Source organism: Callithrix jacchus, chromosome 3, assembly GCF_049354715.1.
Source record: "Callithrix jacchus isolate 240 chromosome 3, calJac240_pri, whole genome shotgun sequence".
In the NCBI taxonomy this organism is placed as follows: Eukaryota; Metazoa; Chordata; class Mammalia; order Primates; family Cebidae; genus Callithrix; species Callithrix jacchus.
Window position 1 is genome coordinate 78,409,018 of NC_133504.1, and position 25,827 is coordinate 78,434,844.

The 25,827-nt window shown below is 36.0% G+C and overlaps 1 protein-coding gene across 2 annotated transcripts in view; it reads right to left on the bottom strand.

The window, feature by feature from the left end:
- MYOZ2 (myozenin 2) overlaps positions 1-21,193 on the bottom strand; it is a 48,406-nt gene extending 27,213 nt beyond the window's left edge. The window contains exons 1-3 of one of the 2 annotated variants that reach the window (XM_002745444.6): positions 21,061-21,193; positions 20,437-20,526; positions 6,119-6,288 (exon numbers count right to left, since the gene is read on the bottom strand). In XM_002745444.6, coding sequence (XP_002745490.1) covers positions 6,119-6,288; positions 20,437-20,512 — 246 coding nt within the window. In that variant the 5' untranslated portion in view covers positions 20,513-20,526; positions 21,061-21,193. The remainder of the gene's footprint in view (positions 1-6,118; positions 6,289-20,436; positions 20,527-21,060) is intronic. The other variant, XM_008992768.5, reaches the window with a different exon arrangement.
- Positions 21,194-25,827: the final 4,634 nt, after the last annotated feature.

Sequence of the window (25,827 nt, forward strand, 5' to 3'; positions counted from 1 at the left end):
CAATCATATGTATTCCCAACAAACCCAAAAATCATTTATATTTTAAGTTGCATAGACTTGCGAAAGGAAAAATTTGTGATTTTTTGGAAAAAAATGCTGAAAAAAGACATTTGTCTTTTATCTCTGCCTGAGGTTAGAATTTATGGCAAAAATATTACATTAAACATTTAAAAAACTTTAAACATTGCATACCTAATTGCAAAGTCATCATCACACTTTACTGGGTTCTGAATAAGCCTAAATGTTTTAACCTTGCACTGACACCTCCCTATCTAGTCTCATCAGTTTTTAAAGATGCACCCTAAGCTTAAAACCGAACCACTTATGATTCCCCCATTATGTTGTATGCTTTTCTACCTTTGATTCTTTGATCATAGGAGTTCCCCTAGCAAGAGGCCGCCTCTCAATCTTTACCATGGTCAGATCTGTCCCAATTTAAGGAATACCCCCTCTCTTATTCTTCCTCCCTTTCAAATCAAAAGTTTTTGTCTTTCTTCTCACTGATCCCATATCATTTGCCTTTAAAATAATATTTTGTGTCCTGTTTCATTTACTAGCTTATTGGCTACTTGAGAACAGGGAATTTCATTTTGCTTATGTGTCTTTTACAAAGCCTAAGATGGTACCTTATATAGCACAAGCAGTCAGTGAATATTAGCTGAATTTTTAGTGAAAAAAATAGCCAAATCCACTTGACTCTTTTTTACTGACATTTTTTAAATGTCAACTTCCTTTTTCACTTTAGTCTTCATGCACCAGTTCTCCTCATTGCTCACACTTTTATCATATTATCACCTACCTTCTGTCCATTTTCCACCAACCATTTCCCTTCCAGTCAGACTGAATACAAATCCTGCTATGGCATTACCCCACTCTTTAGAAATTGTTCCTAATTGCCTAGTGAATAAAATGCAAACTCTTTTGCCTGGTAATCAAGATCTTGTACTCACCTCCTAAATATTATCTCTCATTCCTTGTAAAGTTCCACAAGCTAGTTCCCCACTACCCTCTGACCTCCTCAGCCCCACAGGTTGTTTCACCTGCTTGGAATGCCATCCTTTCTGTTCTTTGTTTCCTCTAAGACCCATCTTAGAATTTCCCTCTTCTTTCTGACTAACAATGTATTGGAAATGTCTCCATATTTTGCATTATCTCAATACTTCAATAAAACCTATGCCATCTTCTCATGCTCTTTCTTACTTGCTCTTGTTACCTGGATTTTGGTATTGTGTTTATGTCATTTGGAGTCCCCACCCTATTTATAATCTGGTTGAAGTCTAGTTGGCCACCGATTTGATTTGGATGTTTCTCCCCTCTAAATCTCACGTTGAAATTTCATTTCCAGTGTTAGAGTTGGGGTCTAGTGGGAGGTGTTTGGTCATGGAGGTGGATTCCTTATGAATGACTTGGTGCCATCCTCGTAGTAATTAGTTCCTATGAGAACTGATTGTTAAAAAGAGCTTGGTACCTCCTCCCTCCTCTCTCTTCCTTCCTTCCTCTCTCACCATGTGATGCCAGCTCCCCTTTCCCTTCTGCCATGAGTGGAAGCTGCCTGGGGCCCTTACCAGAAGCAGGTGCTGATGCAATGCTTCTTGTACAGCCCACAGAATCATGAGCCAAATAAACCTCTTTTCTTTATAAATTACCCAGTCTCAGGCATTGTGTGTGTGCACACATGTGTCTGTAAAATACAACATTTTGAATTTGAATTCAGCCCCTATCTTGAGTGTTGGACTTAATAATTGATGAGATTAGTATCTTTTTGTTTTACTTCTAAACCTATATTACCTCTTTAAAAAGTACGAAGTTCCTGACAACTTTAATTATAAATAAAAAGGCATTTGACATCAATTTGGGAAGTTTAAATGTATAATGCACAAAGAATAATGTTTTCTAAGTTCCTAGAATGTGTTCATGAAATAAATTTCACCTAAACTTACAAATAATTCCGCCTACATTAATTTCTAGGAATTGTAATACTAACCTGTAACCTTTTGGGGATTAATGATGAGCAGGAAAATCAACTCTTTCTAGTTAGTCATTAATTATCAGGAGACACCCAATACCTCTACGCCATCATTAAGTATACAAACAAAGCCTTATAATAGTTAGGTAGTAACCTGTATAATTATAAGTCTTATGTCATAGCATTCCATTATCTGCAATTCCCTTCAGAAAAGTTGGAAAGACAAATGAAAATATGTCTCTTTTTACTCAGTTAAGTTGATCCTAAAGAAAACAAAACTAGCATGACATCCTATAGATTATGAATATATGAATTAAAAACACATACAGAAGATGCTTAACATGGTTTCTGTTGAGATATCAATAGAAATAAAAGAAGGCTCCTTTGTATGTTCTATGCTTTGTGCCAAATACACGGTAGAAGTTATTTTCTGAACAAAGCAAACACATATTTAGAGTTCCAATTACTTAGTGTGGTCTTATTTCAGAACTACTTTTTACAGTATACTTCTCTTTTTCCCAGTGGTATGTAAGATTTCTAGAGACTCAAAAAATATGATATCCTTTTGCAGTAATTTATAAGAAGAGAATTTTGTCATGAAGCCTTCTTCCATTTTACTTTATTTTTGGTGGCCTATTTTCTTCATCCATCTCCATTTTGCCATTTTGGTTAAGAAATAGCTTAGTTCCGCCAGGCCTGGTGGCTCACACCTGTAATCTCAACACTGGGTGGCTGAGGCAGGTGGATCACAAAGTCAGGAGTTCCAGAATAGCCTGGTCAATATGGTGAAATCCTGTCTCTAGTAAAAATACAAAAATTAGCTGGGCATGGTAGTGAGTACCTATAGTCCCAGCTACTCGGAGGCTGAGGCAGGAGAATTGCTTGAACCCAAGAGGCAGAGGTTGCAGTAGCCAAGATCATGCCACTGCACTCCAGCCTGGGCAACAGCGAGACTCCTTCTAAAAAAAAAAGAAAGAAAAACAAAAGACATATCTTGGTTTATGAACTAGGGCTTCAAAACTGGCTCATGCAGCAAGCAATGTTCATTTCTTTTTAGGAACACATTTTTACTATTATTATTGTTTGTGTCATAGAAACTATATGTAGCTTGAATTTGCCAGTGTCCCTCAGCAGTAGAATTCAAAGCTACACTTATTTTTTCTGTTTTTAATATGGTAGTATTTGAACAAATGACATTAATTACCAGGGGGTTGGTTTATATTTTCACTTATATGAGGTCTTAAGCACTATACTAGAATAAGAAATTCTAAAGCTAAGTTAGATTATTACTTTGACAATATATTCCAGAAAATGTAGTCAATAAATTAGATTAATGTGATATAAATTATATAAGGATCATTCAAGAACTAGATTATAAGTAAATAAAAGCTCTCTTATCTTTCAATGTCATTTGGTTTATCACTAGATAAAGCCTGTATCTATTTATCTTTGAGCTTGCAGCACAGTATCTAGAACATAATAGGCACCCAATAAATATTTGCCAAAAGTATAAATGAATGTGAATGGAAATAGATCTGAGCCTAATATTATTTTTTGAATTCCCGTCATATTAACAACATTTCAAGTTGCAATCTAGAGCCTTGACAAAGTGAATGTATTATTTTACAATGTGGCGACTATCTTCCTTAATGATTTATTGTGCAGGTAATTTTTAGAATGAAGATTAGGCAACACAGAGACCATTCAAGACAGACGGTACCTGAGAGAACATTAAACTACATATCTTCATTTTTAGGCTGAGGGGAAAAATCCAGAAAGGCAAAAAAAAAAAATATATATATATATATAAATAAAAAAGAAAACCTTTTTGAATCAACTCTAAATCACATGGTTGGTGGGAGAGCCAGGACCAAAGGTCTCCTGATTCTCAGGCCAGAGTTTCCTTTAATTACACCATGAGAGGAGTTGGTGCCAAGAACTCTAGAATTCTGACAGCTGAGTTTCAGTCTTCTTTATTATGGAGTTGCTTAAGTCAAATGAACATACTTCCTTGAATACTACTTTCCTTATTTTGAATAAAGAATAAATTTCATCAGACTTCAGAGTATATTATGTAACTCAATAAAATATGACTTTACTGCATACATAATTATTGTTGATTGCTCTGAGTTACTTATCAATATTTAATTATTTATTTTAATAAACCCGTTTGGGGCCATTTCATTTATTCAGTGCCCAGTCTTCTGGGAATAGTGAAAAATTGTCAAGACATATTGTTATATATATTATGTGTAACTAGAACACATTTGACCACAGGTACATAAGATTATTGTCAATAATTTAAAATACAAGTGGTAAGAGAATATGTTGTGTTCCTAGAGGCATTTTAAATCTTATTGTATCTTTCTTCAGAATTACAGTTAAAGTGTTATTCCTAGAGATGTAAGCGGAAGTTATAAAAACTGACATTATTCATTTATTCGAATATCTAAACTTGTAGATGACTTTTCAAAGACTTCCTTAAGCCACCTTATTTTGTACTACTCCATAGAGAGTCTTCTCTGTTGTCATTACTGAAAGCATATGATTACATAGACTCCATCAGATGGGATAGGGATTATTTTTCACTCATACTTACAAGATAATTTTTAATAAGAGCATACTGGGAATACTTATAAGGTACATTGACTTCAATTAAAAAATCATTCCTCACAAATATAAATACTATAGTTGAGTAAGATTTGATGGCTAACTGAATTCACAATTAAAACCAGATTGAATCAATAGATGGTTGAAAATGCTTACAAATGTGAAAATTTGTTAAGTGTCCTCTCAAAATTGTCTGTTAACAAAAAGCATAACAAGGAAACTAGAAATATGGAACACAAAGTTTTGGTGTTTGTGGATGTAGATATTAGTTTCTATAATATGTTTCAGTAAGTATAGTAAAATAAATCAGGAATATTAGTCTGTTTGCTGTAAAGAAGTGAGCCGTCTAGGCCAAGTATGGTGGCTCCCGCCTGTAATCCCAACACTTTGGAAGGCTGAGGCAGGCAGATCACCTGAGGTTGGGAGTTTGAGACCAGCCTGACTAACAAGGAGAAACCCCGTCTCTACTAAAAATATAAAAAATTAGCCAGGCTTGGTGGTACATGCCTGTTAATCCCAGCTACTTGGGAGGCTGAGGTAGGAGAATCACTTGAACCCAGGAGGAGTAGGTTGCAGTGAGCCAAGATTTCACCATTGCACTCCAGCCTGGGCAACAAGAGCAAAAACTCTGTCTCAAAAAAAAAAAAAAAGACAAAGAAGTTGTCCGTTCAAAACAACTTATTACTAATGGCAGCTGTTAAGTTTTTGGACTTAGATTTGTAAGTAAACTTACAGACTTTTCATAGCTATAGGTAGAAACTCTCAGTAAGTAAAACATATTTGTTGAAGTCACCATGATCTTTTCAAATTTAGGACCAATGCACCATTCCTTTTTGATTCTTCATGCTACCAGCCCTTTGAATTGTAAAGCCATTTTCCCAAAGCTGGTTGCCTTTCTACTATCAACTTTTTCCTCTGCAATCTCTTTAATTGACAGTTTTAGTGAATGTAATGTTAATACAATATGTAAAACATAATTTAATTAATTTTTGTTTGTTTATTAGCTTTGAATTGAGGAAATCTCTGTCCAAAGGATTATATCCAAACTAGTTTGTCATTCATGAGTACCAGATTTCCATACACAATGTGGAATAAATGCTTTGAGAGGACATTGAATGTGTCTGTACTTCCAGGCGTGTTTCAGTGCCAAGATGTATTCAGCGAATAAAATGCTTATACTCACTGGTGGGGCTCTATGTGCTTTGGAAACGTTTCCATCTCAAACATGTAACAGGTTGTGATAAGACCATGGAAAATTTTAATGCCACTTCTCTCCGTTCCCTCTCGCTCCTCTTAGTGGAACAGACAAGTTTCTCAGTGCCAGATCTGCAAACTTACAATGTCCCTATTGAACTAAAAGTGTACTCATATCATACATAATAATTCTTTTGTTTACCCACCTATTCATTATAATGAAAAACAAGCCTAACAGAATAAATGGATAGAAGATAGATAAAATACTTGCTTGATAAACTAGTCAAACATACAAATTTAGAAATACTGTTCATTCATTTGGATACCACATGTTCAAGTTATACCTACATTTATTTGTGCTTTAGTTTCATACTGGAAATTTTCAAATGTGTATTTGTCGGATCTTCTTTGACGCATCTTAAATAGCCTGGCACCACGGTTACTAAGATGGGATAATTCTTCCAACATGATATCTCTGGGGATGCTGACCTTTTTGCCAAGGTCCATGCCATCAACATCTGTAAAACAATATTCACATGCATAAAAATCCCAAGGTAAGCATTTTTAATGGTTTTCTAAATTTCATAATTCTAAAATTCCATCAATTTGTAACTGCATGATCATAAGCATGTTACTTATTTTTTCTAAACCTCAGTTCCCTCATCTCTAAAATAGAGCTAATAATACTAATACCTATTGCAAAGCATTAATATGAGAATGAAATAAAAGTGCTTCATGTAAAGCATGAGGATGTAGTCTGGTACCTGGCACATAGAGTGAATAGAAGTTAGCTGTAATTACTGTTAGTACAATTTAGTCTTTCAATACAGAATGAGTTTTCAAATAGTTTGAAATAAAACCTTGCTTCATAGTTTTATTCATAAACTCTGTTTTGCTCCCCACATTTTTATGTGTCAGCTTTAGCTATCTTCCTACTGAAATGCCTACCCTCCCACTCCACCCCACCCCATTTCCCAGACTCTGTCAAAATGCTATTTATTCTACAACTAGCACTGAGGAGCCTACACAAAGTAGACAGATGATAAGTACTGAACGATCTTTTTCCCCAATCCAGCTTAACTGCCGTTTATGTTAATTTCTTACCTAAAATCTTTATTCATAATTACTCATTCATTCTCTGTATTCCCATAACACTGCATCATATATATTTGATTCTGCTTTATTTTTTTTATGGTTTGTATTTTCTTTAGGTTTTAGTCTTTGTGTCTCTCATACCTTAAAATTACACACATTTGGTAAATGAGTGTTATTTTCTATATACTAAACAGTTTTTCCAAAATCCAAAAGAGATGAAACCCCTCCACTTGCTTCTTCAATCAGTAATATATTTCTGTAATATACACAGAGTCCTTTGCCACTGTTAACTACCATTAAATGCATAGGAAGAAAAATCAGGCCATTAGGAAAATAAATATTTTGATTGATTGGGGCAACATTCTTTGATGACATGACCTATTAACCATAATAATTAAGCTTTTGGGAGTATTTAGAATTAAACAACAGAATTACTTGTTAAATTTCCTCCCCACTTTTCTTTTGAAAGAAAAATTGGTTTACCTGTTTTGTTATTACATGGAGAGAAGTCAGCTAATTATAAAAGTCACAATATCAAGACTTCTGCTTTTGGGAAAATGAAGTAGATGTATTTTTTCCTATACAGCTATTAAGTACAACTACACATGTTGGACATTATAAATTAAAAAAAATTAAAAGACTTTGAAAGTGGAAAGAAATAAGCAGATGAGCTAGGGACCCCAGGACCCAAGGAACAACATAGTGGTACTACTCTGGGTTTTCTTTGAGCCCCTAAATCTCAGACTTGAAGCTAAAGATGATGGCAACCCAAAAATACCAAGAGGTACAGGCAGGCAAAGTAGCAACGAAAGGCTGTTCTCTCCAGCTAAAGGACCAGGAGAGGAGCTGCCTATGCAAGACATAAAATGTTTAGACAGTGGACACTCTACTTTACCAAGTGCCACAGAAAACACTTTGACCTCGCTCTCGCCCATGTTAAGATCTTGAGGGGAACCCAGAATTTCACCCTGTGAGGCTGTAACAAAGTTCTCCAATACTCCCATTAGGGTGGTGTCAGAGAGACTGAGTGGGAAGTTGGGACTTTCATTCCTGTTGGCCAGTAACTAGCCCCTTGTCCCTCATGCAGTCTTAGTGAAGATTATGTGGGTGTCTGAACTCCTGTCTTCTCCCCACAATAACGAAGAGGCTCCCCTCAAGTTTCAGTGGAGCCAAATAGGGAAACTAGACTTCTATATTTATCTGGCAGTAATGAGTTGGCACGCCCCTTTCTCTGCTAGAGTGGTGTCAGATAGGAACAGATGAAAAAGAGGGTTTAAATAAGAGCAAGCATCGCAGAACATAACCTGAAAATGTCCAGGCTTAAATTTGAAAATCACTCACCATTCAATGAACTAGGAAAATATCAAACTGAATGAAAAAAAAAAAAATCAAATGCCAACACTGGGATGACTGAGATATTAAAATGATCTGACGAGGATTTTAAAGCACCCATATTTTAAAACATTGCTTCAGAAAGCAGTTAGGAAACTGCTTGAAATAAATTCTTTACATGGAAACCTTTTTTGGCCGAGACTCCATCCGCAGCAGCAAAAAACCAAACAAAACAAAAAAAACATGTCAATAGAGAAATAAAAGATGAAAAGAACCAAATAAAAATTTTATAACTGAAAATACAATAACCTGAGTGAAAAGCTCAATGAATGGGCTCAGTAGCAGAATGGAGGGGGCAAAGGAAAAAAAATCAGTTAACTACTAGAATAGTAGAAGTTTCCCAATGAGAGCAACACAGAGAAAAATAGATTTGAAAACAAATGAACAAAGTATTCTTAGGGATTCATGGGACTATAATAAAAGATATAGTATTCATGTCACTGAAGTTCCAGAAGGAGAGGAAAAAGAAGGGGAGGCTGGAAATGCTCAAAGAGATCATGGCTGAAAAACGTCCAAAAGTTGACAAGAGATATAAACTTACACATTCAAGAAGCTAAGAGAACCCTAAATATAATAAACCCAAATAACTCACAACAAGACTTACAATTAAGCTTCTGAAAACTAAAGACGAAGAAAAAAATATTGAAAGCCACCAGAGAAAAACGACTACTGATAAGGGGAAAATAAACAGAATAATAGTGGATTTCTCACCAGAAACTGTAGAGGCCAAAATGAAGTTGTACGATAGTTTTCTACATGCTGTAAGAAAAGAACTGTCAACCCAGAATCCCATACTCAGTGAAAAATATCCTGCAAGGAATAAAGGGGAACTTGAGAGGTTCTCAAATGAACGAAAACTAAGAGAATTTGTTGCTTGAAAGCCTACCCTAAAAGAATGGCTAAATGAAGTTTTTTAAACAGAGAGGAAACAATAAAAGAAGGAAGGTATATAGTAAGCAGAAATATAGGTATATGCAATAGGCTTCCCTTCTCTTGAGCTTTCTAATTTATATTTTATTGTGGAAGTCGAAATTATCACACTGACTGATGTAAATGTATGTAAAAGCAATACTTAAGACAATTACTTTATAAACAGGAGAGGATAAAAAGACATCCAAGTAGATACTTTTTGTTGTTGTTGTCTGGGGTATTTTTAGACGGAGTCTTACTCTGTTGCCCAGGCTGGAGTTCAGTGGCACGACCCTGGCTCACTGAAAGCTTCACCTCCCAGGTTCAAGTGATTCTCCTGCCTCAGCCTCCTGAGTAGCTGGAACTGCAGGTGCTTGCCACCACCATGCCCAGCTAATTTTGGTATTTTTAGTAGAGATGGGGTTTCTCCATGTTGGCCAGGCTAGTCTCAAACTCCTGACGTCAAGTGACCACCAACCTTGGCCTCCCAAAGTGCTGGAATTACAGGCGTGAACCACTGTGCCTGGCCAAAAGCAGATAAATTTTGTATACTTCACTTTCACTGGTGAAGTAGCAACATCAATAGACTATGATAAGTTATGCATAGATAATGTATATATAATAAGTTATGCATATATAATGCAATACTTAGAGCAATTCCTGAAATCTATGTGAACAGATGCATTTGAAAACACTATACCAAAATGAAATTCTGAAGTAATCCCCAGGAAGAAAGAAAAAGAAAACAGGAATGTAAAACAGAGATGACAAAAAGGAAACCCAATATAATTATGTCCTTAAGCTCTAATACATTAATAAATTAAGTGTAAATAATCTAAATACATCAGTTGATGTCAGATTGGATTAAAAGCAAACCAACTATGATTTGTTGAACTATGCTGCCTACAAGAAACTCACAGCTTATAATAACACTATAAAAAAGTTGAAAGTAACAGAATGGAAAAATACATATCAAGCACAAAAGTCAAAGGAAGTGGCTACACTAATATCAGATAAAATAGACTTCAGAGCAAGAAAAATTACCAGAGACAGAGAACGACATTATTTAATGATTAAAGTGTCAATCCACAAAGGTTACCTAGAAATCCTAAATCTATATGCACCAAAAACAGAGCTACAAAATATTTATAGTAAAAAATGTAGAACTAAAAGGAGAAATAGACAAATTCACAATTATACTTGGCACCTTCAATCCACCCATCTCAACAGATGATAGAACAGGGCAGAAGAGCAGTAAGACTATAGCAACCAATAGGACTTGACATTTATATTTTATTCAATAACAATAGAACACACATTTCTTTCAAGTGCCCATGGAATATATATCAAGATAGATCATATCTTAGGCTATAAAATAAATCTCAACAAATTAAAATGATCAAATTATTTGGAGTATTAGCACCGATCACAATAAAACCGAACTAGAAATTAGTAATAGAACAATAACAGGAGAATCTCCAAACATTTGGAAACTACTCAACATACTTCTAAATAATTAGTGGGACAAAAAAGAAGTCTCAAAGAAAATGAAAAATTCAGTGAATTAAATGAATATGAAAATACAGCATATCAAAATTTATGGGACACAGCTAATGCAGTGCTGAGAGGAATATTTAGAGCACTAAATGCACAGTTAAAAAAGAGAAAAGCATCAAATCAATAAACTGTCTACACCCCAAAAATGTGAAAAAAGAAGGAAAGAAATAATAAAGATAAGAGCAGAAACCAATGAAATAAAAAACAAAAACAATAGAAAAGATCAATGAAGTATAGAGCTGGTTTTCAAAAGATCAGTAAAATTGACAAATCTCCAGTAAGATTAACATAGAAAAGACAGAGAAGACACAAATTAATAATATTAGGAAGAAAATAAGAGATATAATTACAGACACTGCAGATAGCAAACAGATAATAAGAATATTAATACTACAAACAATTCTACATATAAATTCACGTAAACTTAAGAACTTAGAAAAAATTGACCAGTTCCTTGAAAAGCACAAATTACCTCAGTTCACCCAACATGAAATTCAATTCAGGCAATTGAATTTATAATCTAAAAATCTCCTAGCCCCCAAAAGCCTTCAGACTTAAATGATTTTATTGGAGAATTCTAGCAAACATTTAAAGAACAATTATAACCAATGCTACATAATCTCTGCCCAAACTAGAAGAGAGAACACTTCCTAGTTCATTTTATTAAGGTAATAATACTCTAATACCAAAGCCAGAGAAAGACAATACACACAGGCCAGGCAGGGTGGCTCATGCCTGTAATCCCAGCACTTTGGGAGGCAGAGGCAGGTGGATTGCTTGAGCTCAAGAATTTGAGAACTTGAGCTTGAGCAGGCTTGAGCAACATGGTGAAACTACTACTAAAAAAAAAAAAAAAATTAGCTGGGCATGGTGGTGCGTTCCTGTGGTCCCAGCTACTTGGGAGGCTGAAGTGGAAAGATCAGTTGAGCCTGTGAGGTGGTTGTAGTGAGCTGAGATCAGGCCACTGCACTCCAACCTGGGTGACAGAGTGAGACCCTATCTCAAAAAAATAATAATAATAAAAATAAAAAGTAAAAACAACACACACACACACACACACACACACACACACACACACACACAAAACAAGTTACAAAACGATATCCCACATACACATAGAAGCAAAATCCTTAATATAGTGTTAGAAAATATAATTAAGCAATATACAAAAAGTGTTTTATATCATGAGCCAGTGGGGTTTAATCCAGGGAGGCAAGACTGTTTCACTATTCAAAGATCAATCAATGTAATTGTTAATAGGCAGAGGAAGAAAAATCACATTACTATGTCTTTGAGATCTAATGCTAGGCAAAGACTCACCATATTAACAAGCTAAGGGGAAAAAAATCACATTAGTATATCTTTGGGACCTAGGGCTAGGCAAAGAGTTACTAAACTTAACACCAAAATCACAATCCATGAAAAGAATAATTGATAAACTGGACATCATCAAAATTAAAAACTTTTGCTCTGAGACAGACCCTGCTAAGAGGATGAAAAGACAAGCTACAGAGTGGGAAATAATATTTTCAAAACATACAACCTTGAAAACAGTCTAGCATAAATAAAGAACTATCAAAATTCACTAATAAAAAAGCAAACAATCCAATTAGAATGTGGGGCATAACATGAAGAGACATTTCAACTGAAGAAGATATACAGATGGAAAATAAGCCTGTGAAAAGATGGTAAACATCATCAGTCACTAGAGAAAGGCAAATTAAAAGCACAGTGATATATTACTATACACCTATCAGAAAATCTATAATAAAAAATGATGACAGCACCATTTGTGGGTGAGGAGGTAGAGAAACTGGGTCACTTGTACATCGCTGGCGAAGATGTAAAATGGTACGGATACTCTAGAAAACAATTTAATAAATTCTGTTATAAAGTGAACATAGAACTACCCAGCAATACTGGACATTTTTCAGTTGAAAATTCGTGTACTTGCGAAATCATATACAAGAATGTTCATAGCATCTTCCTTACTGATAATAAAAAACTGAAAACAGCCCAGATGTATTTCAATGGGAAAACTATTAAAAACATGTGGTCCATCCACAGCATGGTATTCAGCAAAAAAAAGAAACAAATTATTGAGAACAACACCTGGGTGAATCTCTAGAGAATTACAGTGAAGGAGACAGCCACTCCCAAAAGGTTATATGCTATATGACTCCATGTATATATCATTCTTGAAATTAAAGAAAAATTATAGAAATAGGGAGCAGATTAGTGATTGGTCAGCATTTAAGGAGAGATGGGGCCAAGAGAGAAGTGGGTATGGTTATGAAAGGGCAACATGAGGGACCCTTATGGCAATGGAAATGTTATGTCTTGACTGTATCCTGGTTGTGATATTGTACTATGGTTATGCCGGTTATTGCCACTGGGAAAGGGCGCATGGGATAGCCCTGTACTATATCTTAACAATTGCATGTGAAAATATGATTATCTTTAAAAAATTCTCAAAATAAAAAATTTAATTAAGAGCTATCAAGCCATGAAAAACACTGAAGTCTCCTTAAATGCATATTTTTAAGTAAAAGGAACCAGTCTGAAAAATCTACTTACTGTATGACTCCAGCTGCTTGACATGCTGGAGAAGATAAAACTAGAAGGCAGCAAAAAGATCAATAATTGCCAGGGACTTGGAGAAAGGTGGAGAGAAAGGGATGAATAAGTGGAGCACAGGGGATTTTTAGGGCTGTGAAACTATCCTGTGCAACACTGTAATGGCAGATATGACACTGCATTTGAGAAAACCCATACAACTGCATAATACAAAGAGCGAATCCTAATGTAAACTATGGACTTTGGTTACTGCTATGGTTTAAATATCTGTACCTTCCAAAGCGCATGCTGAAATTTAATTGCTGTTGTAAGTGTTAAGAGCTTGAACCTTTAAAAAGTGATTAAACCACGAGTTCTCCACCTTCATGGGTGGGATTTGTGACCTTATAAAAGGATGAATTCAGCCCCTTTTTCTCTCTTGTCCTCTGCCATGTGAGGACTCGGCAAAAAGCCCCTCCCTAGATGCTGGCCCCTTGATACTGGATTACCTGGCCTCTGGAACCATGAACCAATTTTTGTTCATTGTAAACTACGCAGTCTTAAGCATTGTGTTACACCAGCACAAAATGGACTGCAGCAGTTATCAATATTAGGTCAGCAGTTATAACAAATACACACTGATGCAAGATGCTATTAATAAAGGAAACAGCAGCAGGGAGAAGTTTATATAAGAACTCATTGTACTTTCTCCTTCACTTTCCTGCAAACCTGAAACTGCTCTAAAAAATAAAGTCTACTATTAAAAATGTTTTAAAATTTTTATACCTCTTCCTAATGCAATGCAGAACAGCTCTATCTGGCTCTCTGGTATACCCAAACAAAGCAAAACAAAATGCTGTGCTTTGCAGTCTCCAGGAATGATAGACATAGCCTATGGAAGAGGCATAAGAAGAACAGAGCAGAGTACATGAAGTATTTTACAACTATTTCCTGGGACTTACTCATCATCTTTGCCGAGTTCTGTAGGGAATATTCACCCTTGTTCATTTGAAAGTGTTTGGACCATGGAAGGATGAGCAAGTTTATTTTTTAGGGTGTCTATGAATATCCCTCAGCATACTAGACAGTGTGATGAGGGTGAGATATTTCAACTTTTTGATTCTGGGTTCAAAATAGCAAGTACCATTTAGATTATAAAAGACAGAAGAGACATTATGCTCTTGCGGTTACTTATATCCACTGTATCTGTATGGTGAAAATATGTAATGTTCTGCTGCTGCATGTCTCTTTCTAACTCTGCATTTAGTGCTTTAGTGGTGGTAGCTTGAATTTGGCCATGGTGGGAGCATTTATATTACAGAAACTGGTGAAATCTACAAATCAAAACATCCCTACTGCTGCCTCACTTGAGAACCAATTGTTAAATATATAATAGCATACTAACGGACACATCCATCAGTGTCAGGAATATTTTGCATAAACAAATAAAACACATAAACAAAATTCTCCAAGGTTTTCTTCCCTTCCCTTCTAATAATTAAATTTATGATGTCACTGGAGCAAGGGTTTCAGAACCCTTTGTGAGTTAAGGAATCTAACGTTAGATCACTGTCATCACTTAAACTTTCAGAGTCAAGAACTCTATCAGCTGAGCACACAGATTCCAAGTTCGGCTCTTCCCTACGCTTCACTGCAAACCCTTGTACAGGGGCTTAATGGTGTGTTTAATCTTGATGCTTGATAAATGACATGTTTTATTCAGGATACATACCCTGCCTTCATGGCTTAGAAAGTTGTCTTTGTAGCATTAGATCATCTATTGAAAATAAGGCCGGGCATGGTGACTCACGCCTGTAATCCCAGTGCTTTGGGAGGCCAAGGCAGTCCGATCGCCTGAGGAGTGCGAGACCAGCCCAGCCAACATAGCAAAACCCCATCTCTACTAAAAAAAAAAAAAAAAAAAAATACAGAAATTAGCCGGGCATAGCTGCGGGACACCTGTAATTCTAGCTACTTGGGAGGCTGAGGCAGGAGAATCACTTGAACCTAAGAGGCAGAGGTTGCAGTGAGCTGAGTTTGGACACTGCTGTACTCCAGCCTGGGTGGCAGAGAGAGACTCCATCTCAGAAGAAAGGAAGGAAGGAAGGAAGGAAGGAAGGAAGGAAGGGAGGGAGGGAGGGAGGGAGGGAGGGAGGGAGGGAGGGAGGGAGGGAGGGAGGGAGGTAAAGAAAGGAAGGAAGGAGGGAAGGAAGGAGAAAGGAAGAGAGAAAGAGAAAGAAAGAAAGAGAAAGAAAGAAAGAAAGAAAGAAAGAAAGAAAGAAAGAAAGAAAGAAAGAAAGAAAATATTGCTAGGTTTACTCTCCTATTGGTGTCATTTATACTGATCCAGAACTTCAGTTAGATGAGTTAATCTAATCCATAGTTTGCGAAGACACTCACTCAGAAATAACTGTAGTAAGACAAAAGACCTTTTAAAACTCTTCTGCCATGATTGACCTGCGACTGCAATTCTGATAGAGTGGGCGAAACCACTGGAGGGGAGCTAGCTGAAGCTTATTTGCTTTAGGGTGGGCGTATTGATTATCTGCATTTGCACAGAACTCTTCCTCCTGTCCCTAGACAGTTGGCCTATGTAACTGAATAACAGTCCATAAAATATGTTCTTGTATAAGGTAACATATATGTGCATATTATAGGTAACACATAAGATCATAGTCCAGACTGTGATTTTGGATAATGCCTTAAAACTCCAGTTGATAAAAACTTCTGTGATAATTGTCTTTACATAAAAAAGTTGATTTTGAATACCATCTGTGATTTTTTTAATTGCATATGTCTTTGTCTTGATTTGAGTTCTAAGGCTATTTTATAAAGTTTCAAAAATTCATCATTAATAAAAATATTATTTAAGGACTGTATAAATCTATAAACATTCAAAAATGAGATTACCAATGTACTGAATTATACAAACAGAATAATCTAGCACTGTTTACAGGATTTTATATCTAAAACATATTTGCATGAAAAAGGCTTCAAAGAAAGCTAGGATGATGGAATAATATAGCTAGAATTGAACTGCAATTTCAACTGAGGTGTAAAACACAATTTAGCCTAGTTCTCTTGTACTAGTTTTCTGGAGTGCCTTCTTAGAGGCTAGATGCTCAGAAAACTTATGAATTCACAAGATATGACTGTACACCAGTTTTCAAAATAAAGCATGCAAATCTTTCTAGCTCTTATTTTTCCTGGAGTTATGAGAATGCTAATGTGAAAGATAAACAAAAGAAAATTACCAAACTTCTACACTAAACCGTTAAGTTCTTTTTCTATAAACTTTTATATTAGATAGGAGGTATTATAGGCCTTTTTGGCATCTCATTTTATATTGAAGATTTGATTATTTACAGTTTAAGATATGTTCCTACAAGAAAAGTAAAAGTGGTCTTCGTGTAATCTTTCATCTGAAATTCTAGATTTTGTACTTTTTCAAGGAGTCCTTGCAATTCATGTCAATATTATCATTTCCTCTGTTACTAATGGAGAAACTCAAACACACTGATGTTTGGCTTCTGCATATAACTCAGTAAATGAGAATCATGGCATTTTACAATTAGGTGTATCAGCAAATCCAGCCTTCCTCGTTTTCTGATGTAAAATCTGATGTCTAGTCTGGAACCTAGGACCCCGGTATCACATTAAAACAGCACTCTATTTAGAACTTGGGCTTCCTGTTTTCAGACCACAAAGCTAAGCTCTCTTCCTGAAGTTACAAAAACAGTCTGCCCAGTTCTCTTCTGTGTGCTGGGGAAAGCTGTTGCCCAATCATGAGGAGAAAAAAACAAACAAACAAAAAATACTAAAAAAGCCCTCCTGGAACCCAGGTGAGAGAACAGTAGGGTGACTGAAGCTTACTAATGAGGCACTGTGGTCTTCTCTATTTATGAAGCTCTTATTCTAAACTGTCAGCAATATCCGTGCATAAAGTCAGGGATCATCATACTCCCAGTTCTTCTTATGGTTTTTATAATCCCAATTCCTTTCCCCCCAGCATTTCTAAACAGATGCTAGTTTCTTTAGAGTGCCTCTCCTTCTTTCATTCGGATTGCCCCACCTCGTTATCAGTTATATTACTTCCTATCCTTTTATCCTTTCTTACCTCTGTCTCTTCCTTCAGTCTTCAAGTTTCACTTGAAGCATCCCTAACATGAAGGCTACCTACTTTTAGATTTACCTTCCTAATTATCAGTCTTCAAGTTTCATATGAATCACTGAACAAGAGAAAAATATGATTAATACTAGAAAATATGTATACATTTAGGGGTAAATTGCACAGGGCTAATGGGTAGGGACTAATAGAGGCCATCCTTTCTCATCTTCACAACTAATTCATGCACAGATAATGGCAAAGTATTTTTTGTCTTTTACAATAGCACTTTTTAGGTGGTAACAACTGTGGCTGAGATGTGTTTGTATAAAGCACAGAGGTTTGTATTACAACGGTAACCAAGCCAGCTTTACCATTAGTTCTGCTTACTGCCAAGGTGATGATGATGGTAATCAGAACTATGATATGATAATGAGGAAGGTAAATCTAAAAGGAGGCAGTCTTTGTGTTTGGGATGCTTTTTAGTAGTCATTTGTTGGGAGTGTGGTATATTTGCTTTTAGTATATAATTTAAAACCAAATCACAATGGATCCAAAATGAGCAACAATTTGGGGATGTGATTAGTAGAGGCTTGGAGTTATCCACCTCTCACTTATTCTATGCAGTTAGCATTATAATCTATATGAAGAGAATTTTTCAGTAATTCTTTGAGATTATTTCTCCTTCTGAGGAAATAAGGGCTTTAAAGTAAAACTCTCCATTTCTGGTTCTTACATTTCTCTACTGATTTATCTTAAAGACTCACTGGCTGCAGTCTTTTTCCCCTACATGAATCGGATTGAATTTCCACCTAATGTTAAGAGGACAACAACTGGTTTAGCCAACTCATTGTCACATTTTATACTCCTCCAAGCTAAATGTTTCTGGAAAGTGATAATAAAAATTAGATGACTTACGATGCTGAAAAAAAATTCTGATGCACAAGGGGAGAGGAGGGAAGGTAAGAGAAGGAGACTTGGACTGAAGCATCCTTTTTTATTTGTCTTTATAAAGGATAATACAGTCAAAATTTGATTTATTTAGTCTTACAATTAAGATCAAAGCAGTTGCATGCTTTATCTTAAATTACCCAGATTTTTACTGCAGCAATATGTTTGAAAATTTGGAGGATCATTCCCAAAAAAGTTTCTTTAAAATCATGTCTTATTTCTGCATGCTTAGAAAAAATTAGACTCCCCTGGCTCCAGATCTCTAAATATCATGCTGTTCACAAATAGTAAAGTTCCATATAAAATGTCAGAGGAAATAAGAGAAGAAAAATATTTGAGCTGTTTCATACAGTACCGAAGTTATTTCATCTGGGTTGAGCTTGGAAAGAGCCTGATTATCCCCACGTTATCTGAAATTCTTGACATCCAAATAAAGACAGAGCATGTGACTCCCCTTAAGGGGGTTGGAACTCATCCAGTGACATGGGAGGCAGGGCTTCAGCTGACTTTAGATGACTAGTATTTACTGGTGGTGAGATAGTAGTTTTGAGTGTTTTCACCATCTTGATATATAATCAATATATATATCAAATATTTTTAGATAAAAACAATAGTTATGTTTGTAAAAATGAAAAATAAAACTTCTTACTCTTATAGATCTATGTCAGAGCTAACAGAGTACACTCAAACACATGACTTAGTCTGAGAATACATTAAATGCACTGATTGGTTTATGATTAGGATGCCGTTAGAAAATACTAACATCAAAAGTCTATTTTAAGATAAACAATTTTGTCTCAAACTCCAGTAATCATCTGATTTTTGCCTTATTGATCAGGAAAGCTATAAAATAATTTCAAGTAAACTACTTGAAGCAGGAAATACAAAGTTGAATGACATTTTAAAAGAGGCATGAATTTTGGAACTTTGGATTGGTACAAATTCAGTTCTGGTATCTGATTCAGAATGATTTTCATTGTATTCCAAGCTAATTTGACATTATAGTAAAATATGAGAACCCAGCTGAATCCACTACAGGAGTTTTGTATTGCGGAAAATAGAAAACGACTTAACAGGACCTCTTAGTTATGACTACATTGTGTGGGGAGCATCTAAAAGTCTTTGTCTGCTTCCGTTCAGCTTGCTTTATGGAAGGTAAAATATGAAAACATTATGCTCAATACTGTTCCCAGGTGTCAAGCTTCTAGGTCTCAATATTGTAATGGGGAAAGGCTGTGTTCCTCGTCAACAGAGGGGAAATAAGGAGGAATTCTGAAAATCCCACAGATATATCTGGAATGGTTCAAACCAACCCCTAAAAGGACCTGAATATTTTTTAACTTTTAAAATTGATGCTATCCTTTGGTCAAAAGCAAAAGTTGAATTTCCTTTATAAGAATCAAAATGTAAGTTATAAAGCATTGCTTTCTCAAGTTATTTTCTAGAATTTAAAGAAGAGGGTGAAATATTACCTTACATGTAATAAATACCAAAAGTTTTTTGAGTCATAAGTTTTGAGACTACAATAACTTTATATTTTCTCAGAAGTTACAAATCAAAGTAGACTCCACACACAAAATATGTTAGTAAATCAATTACCAAATATGAAGGGTTAAACAAATAAGCAATAGAGTTAAACAATAAGCAATAAATATGAATTCCAACTTAATAGCTTTATAAAAAAGATGATAGAACTTATTTTGAGTGATTTGTATGATATAAGGAAAAAAAATCAAGCTAAACCATGTGGAATGGACAATGAAGACAACATTCCATGAGACTTGTCCAGAAAAAAAAAAGAATTGAGAGTGATCTTAACTTATAATGTGGAAGACAAGCCAAGCAGAATGTACATCAGCTGTCAGATTGCTTCATGCCTTTTACAGCAGTTGTTCCTCTGAAAATAGCTTCCAAATGAGAAAGGATGACTACAAAAGGATTAGTTACCATAGGCTTTTCTACACCCCCTAGAGCTCCAGGTTTGTTATGACAGAACAGCAAGAATTTAAAGGAAGTAAATTATGGAATATTAAACAACATCAGGAAGGAGCCACATTTAGGCTGAGCTATATTAACGCTACGAATGATTTTTTATTTATACCATTTCCATGGACTTCCTTCATGATGGCTGTTGCTTGCTGTTTCCTCTGCTTCACCATAGTATTATGTGATAGCATGGTTTTTTTGTTCCCTGTTAAAAATAAAGGGACATTATTGAGGCAATATGAAGAACTCATTTGGAGTGTCTCATAATCACTGTTTTGAAAGACAGCATCTTTGTTCTTTATTAAAAAGTTATTATCACTTGCTACTGAAAGACTTCAATATGCATTCCTTATTTGGTGACAGGACATGTTATTCATTGACAGGCAATGTCACAGTGAACAGAGACCCAGTCTTATCTGGACATTAATACAATGATCATCAGGCAGTGAGAAACAATGAAATTTCTGGACTTCTTTCCTCTCCCTCTCTTTTCTCCACAGTATTTTAATCTATCATTGTCTCCTCACTAGCCTTCATTTGTACCAGCATCACACTTCATCAATTCCAGCAAACTGTAAGAATGAAGAAAACACCAGATTAAACCTGAATTCTTTGGTGGTAGCATTTTAATATTTTCAACAGCTGCCCTTTAGAGCAGAGAGTGCCCATTGATGAGTCATAACTCTGGATCTCCTTGGACAACTGACTAATAAAACATTTTAGGAAACAGCATACTCACCTTCCTGTTAAATTGTGCTTTTCAGCGGGGATGAATCCCAGTTTGTGGAGGAAGACTCTGGAGATGGACTATGGATGGCACTTGGGCCTGATGGTTTTTATCCTTGAACCTGGGACAGCATGGTCCCTACTCTAACTCAAACTGGGAACTGAGCTTTTCTGAAGAGACTGGCATTCAGCTGACATCAACTGACTATATATAGCATCAAATACTTTAGCTACTCATATCTTCCTGGCGAAAGGGAGGAACAGGGAAAGATTAGGTTCTCTCCATTGTGTTTCTAGTTTGTGAGATGGTTAAATGAAATCTTTGTTAGACATGCAAAAAGTTTTAAGTGAGCACTTTCTGTTTGAACAGATAGTAGCCAAAAGGGACTTAAAACACTATTAAAGATCTAGCTCTTATGTTACATCTTAATTGAGGTGACAACAGACACATACATGAATTAGAATAGAATGATAATTATTCATAACGAAAATGAAGAATATAGACAATAATATCTATGTAGATTCAAGAAGAAAGAAAGCAAAGTGGGGGGGATCAATAGAGCCAGTTCTTAAGCTGGAGTGAGAACCCATGCTAGGTTCAGAAAAGTGGATAGTATTTGAATAGTGAACTCAGGATTGCATTTTGAAATGGACTATTAGAGGGTGAGCCATGAAGCTGAGTAAAAGCTTAGACTCATAACTGGGTCATGCTTTTTGAAGAAACCCTACAGAGACCAGTCCCTGCAAAGTTGACCAGTCTCTACAATGTGTAGAGTCAAGGATTTTCATTTGCGGGCATAACAAGATTTGAAAGATTTGCCTTTCAAAAGATATGGCCTCCCAGATAGTCCTTGGACACAAAAGCATGTTCTCATCTCTGGGCTTTTCCTTTTACTATTTCCCCTTTTTCCTGGATGAAATAGTATCCTCAACAGCTAATCATTATGTTAATTTTGGTTTACAAAATGAAAATAGATAGTGTATTCCTTTTACTATTTCCCCCTTCCAAACTTTCCCCCTACTCACATGACACAGTCATGCATTCAGGACTCTGCTCAGATAACAATCCCTCATCAAATCACCCTCATCAAATCCATAATCACCCTGTCTAAAATATCACTCTGTGCCACTCTCCAGTCCCTTACTCTGCTTTGTTTTCTTTATACTTTTCTGTTAGTTAAGACAAAAGTAAAATGGGAGTGACAGAAACTCCCCCAAAACAGAACTGTAAAAAGATAGATGTTTCTCTCACAGGTAAGCTTAGTCTGGAGGTAGTAATTGAGGGTTGCATGATTGACATAATTATCAAGGGCTCCATTACCCTGTAACTTTTTGCTCCACTATCCCTAAAATGCAGAACCCTTGGGTCTAATTAGCTGCTCGAGCTCCAGTTAGCATGCATATATTTCAACCAGCAGGAAAAAGAAAAAATAATGAGAAGGGCACACTGTTTTCCTTTCAGAACATGTCTAATATTGTTCATACTTCTGTTTACATCCCATTGGGCAGAACTTAGTCATATACATACATAACTCAAGAGAGTTTGGGAAGTGTAGCTTCTATGCTAGGTGGTCATGAGCCCAATTAAAATTCATGAATAATTTACTAACAAAGAAAATAATGATTGCTGAGTGACAATCCAGTTTTTTCACTAAGAACATGTCAACATTATTTTGTGTATCTATCTAATCATCTATCTATCTCATATCTCTTTTTTCTACTAACTATGAACCCTATAATGGCTTGGGCTTTGTACCTTCAACAGTTGGAATTGTATTTGGTATATGGTAAGCACTCAATATTCATTAAATGAGTGAATGAATTATGTTATGTATAATTCTAAAGGTTCAGTAGATTGGTGATTAATTGCAGAATGCATTAAAGGTTTGGCATGAGTTTGGAATTCAAATGAACAGTCGCTCGAATATACAAAGATGGTGGCTATTTGTGGGAGAAGTTGTATTTTATAAGATTGAAATAGGTTATACATTATAGTGCCTGATCATTGGATTGGAAGTTTAAGGTTGTAAACCGTCGCACTTTGGGAGGCCATAGTGGGTGAATGGCTTGAGCCCAGGACTTTGAGACCAGCCTAGGCCAGCTAGCAAAACTCTGTCTCTACCAAACACACACACACACACACACACACACACACACGCACACACGCCAGGTACGTGGCATGCACCTGTACTCCCAGCTACTCCAAAGGTTGGGGTGGGAAGTTTACTTGAGTCCAGGAGGTAGAGGTTGCAGTACGGTGATCCAGCCACTGCACTCCAGCCTGGGGGAGACCAGATCTTGTTTCAAAAAAAACAACAAAAAAAAAAAAAAAAAAAAAAGAAAGGGAGAAAGAGGATGTTAAAAGTTGTAGATAGCTACTTAAATCTAGCTATCTACTTTATCTAGCTAACTATTGCAATTGCTTCTAAACAAATGTTTGCATTGAAATTGTAATTAGGTATCAATGAGAAACCATTTTGCCAACGCAGATAAATTTAAATTCCCTCTCAAAATCCCTTGAATGCCCTTATGTTCCTGGCTGTAGCCTTTACCATAGTGTGCTATTAGACAAGTCTTTTACACTCTGTTTTCTCATCTGTAAAATAGTGATTACAGTACCTATAACATAAAGTCATGGACATTTTACTTCGGACAGTTTAGAAATTCCTTATACTTAGTCAAAAGTTTAATAAATGATTTTTTTCCTTTTGCTATTATTATTATTTCTGCAAAATGCTAGAATTTCGAATTTTAGAATAATCAACTGCATTATTCAGTTAAAAAACAGATTAGAAGGGTTCTGGTTTTCCTATTTGATCATCTTCATATGTTTCCAACTTTATGTTACGTAGAATTCTAAAGGTTGAAATGGAGTCCTCAGCAGATAATCATTGTTATATTAATTTTGGTTTCCAAAATGAAAATAGATACTGTATTTTAAAAGATTGTAAAAGTTTTACTGAATATAAGGTCTTACACCTTTTTGTCTATTTTTCAAATATATTCTACTTAAAATTCTCTTGCCTTATTTTTTAAGTTCATTTATACATACCTAGCTTTCTGGTCTCTGAGTTTTTTTGTTCTGAAAAAGAAGAAAAGGCAAATCACTGGTGTTGCAGTCTTAAGACAAGATATGCCATCCATTTGCTTCATGACACAAATGCTGAACTTTAAACGGAACTTTAATGTTTATCACAAAGCATTTTCAGGTGGTCCACACTGCAAACTAATGCCCTTTAATTTAAAATCAAGTCACAATTAATCATTTTCTATTTTATCTGCATAGAGATTTGGTACCAGACAAAATTAAAATTCAGCTCAAATTTGTCATATTGAGATCATCTTTTGTCCTCAGCTCACAGCCTCCCACCCCATGACCACAGACACACACACACACACACACACACACACACACACATACACACATACACACACAGTGGACTAGAAAAGATGTCTCCTACCCTCAAAGACTCAATTCCTACCCTTGTCCTACTACTCATTCCTTCCCTCGAAGCTTCTCTCTCACCACAAGTTAGGCAGAGTAGTACTTGATTTTTCTTTCAAGGCCCAAAGTATTTTAAACTGACCGGTGCTAAAGACAGAAGATGAGATCTTTTCTTACAGGCAAAAATAATAGGATTCTAGAAACTTGTGTCTTGGGAGGCTAGTGAGGAAGAACTTTTTGACAAAGATTTTCAACACCTCTGTAATCAAACTATTTCCACTGCTGGGACTGGCCACAGTTGCATTTCTAACTCCTTTATCACTTGCCAAAAGAGAAAAAAAGATTAAATAAAGTGACTTTTATTGCTGTATTGCTACCTAACAAAAATCCACACCATGAGGACTCATGAAAGGCAACCTTATTCAGTCAGTGGTAAACATGAGCACTTTAGCCAACTGGTAAACAAAGTCTACATTGACCTTCCTCTAACTGAGCACTTGTTTTGAAATTCTGTGTTTCTCTTGTCCCATTGACAGTCTATATTAGGTGGCTGTGGGCAGTCAGAGATTAGGGGAGGATTGGGGAGGTGGGCAGACTGTGGGAACTCACTGTTTGCTAGGTGGGCAGACAACACACTGACATTATTGAGGCTCGGCTCTGGACTGAGGCACACATAACCAAACAGGACAGCTGCCAGGCCAGTGTTGAGCGGCGAGTCTGAGAGAACAATCAGTTCTTCACCAGCCTTCAGGGCCTCAGTTATAGTGCTAACTCTGGAAGGAGAGAATGTTTGAAAATATAACGGTGATGCAAACAACTCACCTTTGGTGGGGTTGTCTATGGAAGCACAGCCTTTGGTTTGTGCACAATAACCCTGTGCTTTCTTCTTCATGCCTAATTGGCCCAGTGTGTCTTCCGTGGTTTCTATTTTCCTATACTGTGTGGGATCCAGCCTATAACTGACCTCCTTAGCAGACAATCACAAGGGCAGAATAGGAATAGGCAGTACTGGGGTAATCATTTTACCAGCCAACGGGGAACAGTATAAAAAAGATAGCTGAGTTTTCAACTGGTCTCATTACAATAAAGGCCTAAGGGCAACAAGAGTGGTAAGAGGAAAAATACCAATCACTATTCAGTTAATGTTTGCTAGGCTCGGTTAGCCCTGTTCTACAGATAAGAAAACTGAATTTCTGAGAGGTAAGTAAAACCATCAAAGCTTCATACTCGTAAGTCACAGAGATGGAATTACAAATTGGCTGTGTCTGATCCAAAGGCTTCTGTTTTTTTCACCATGTTGGGCAGACATCTCTGTTTTCCTCATCTTCTCTAAAT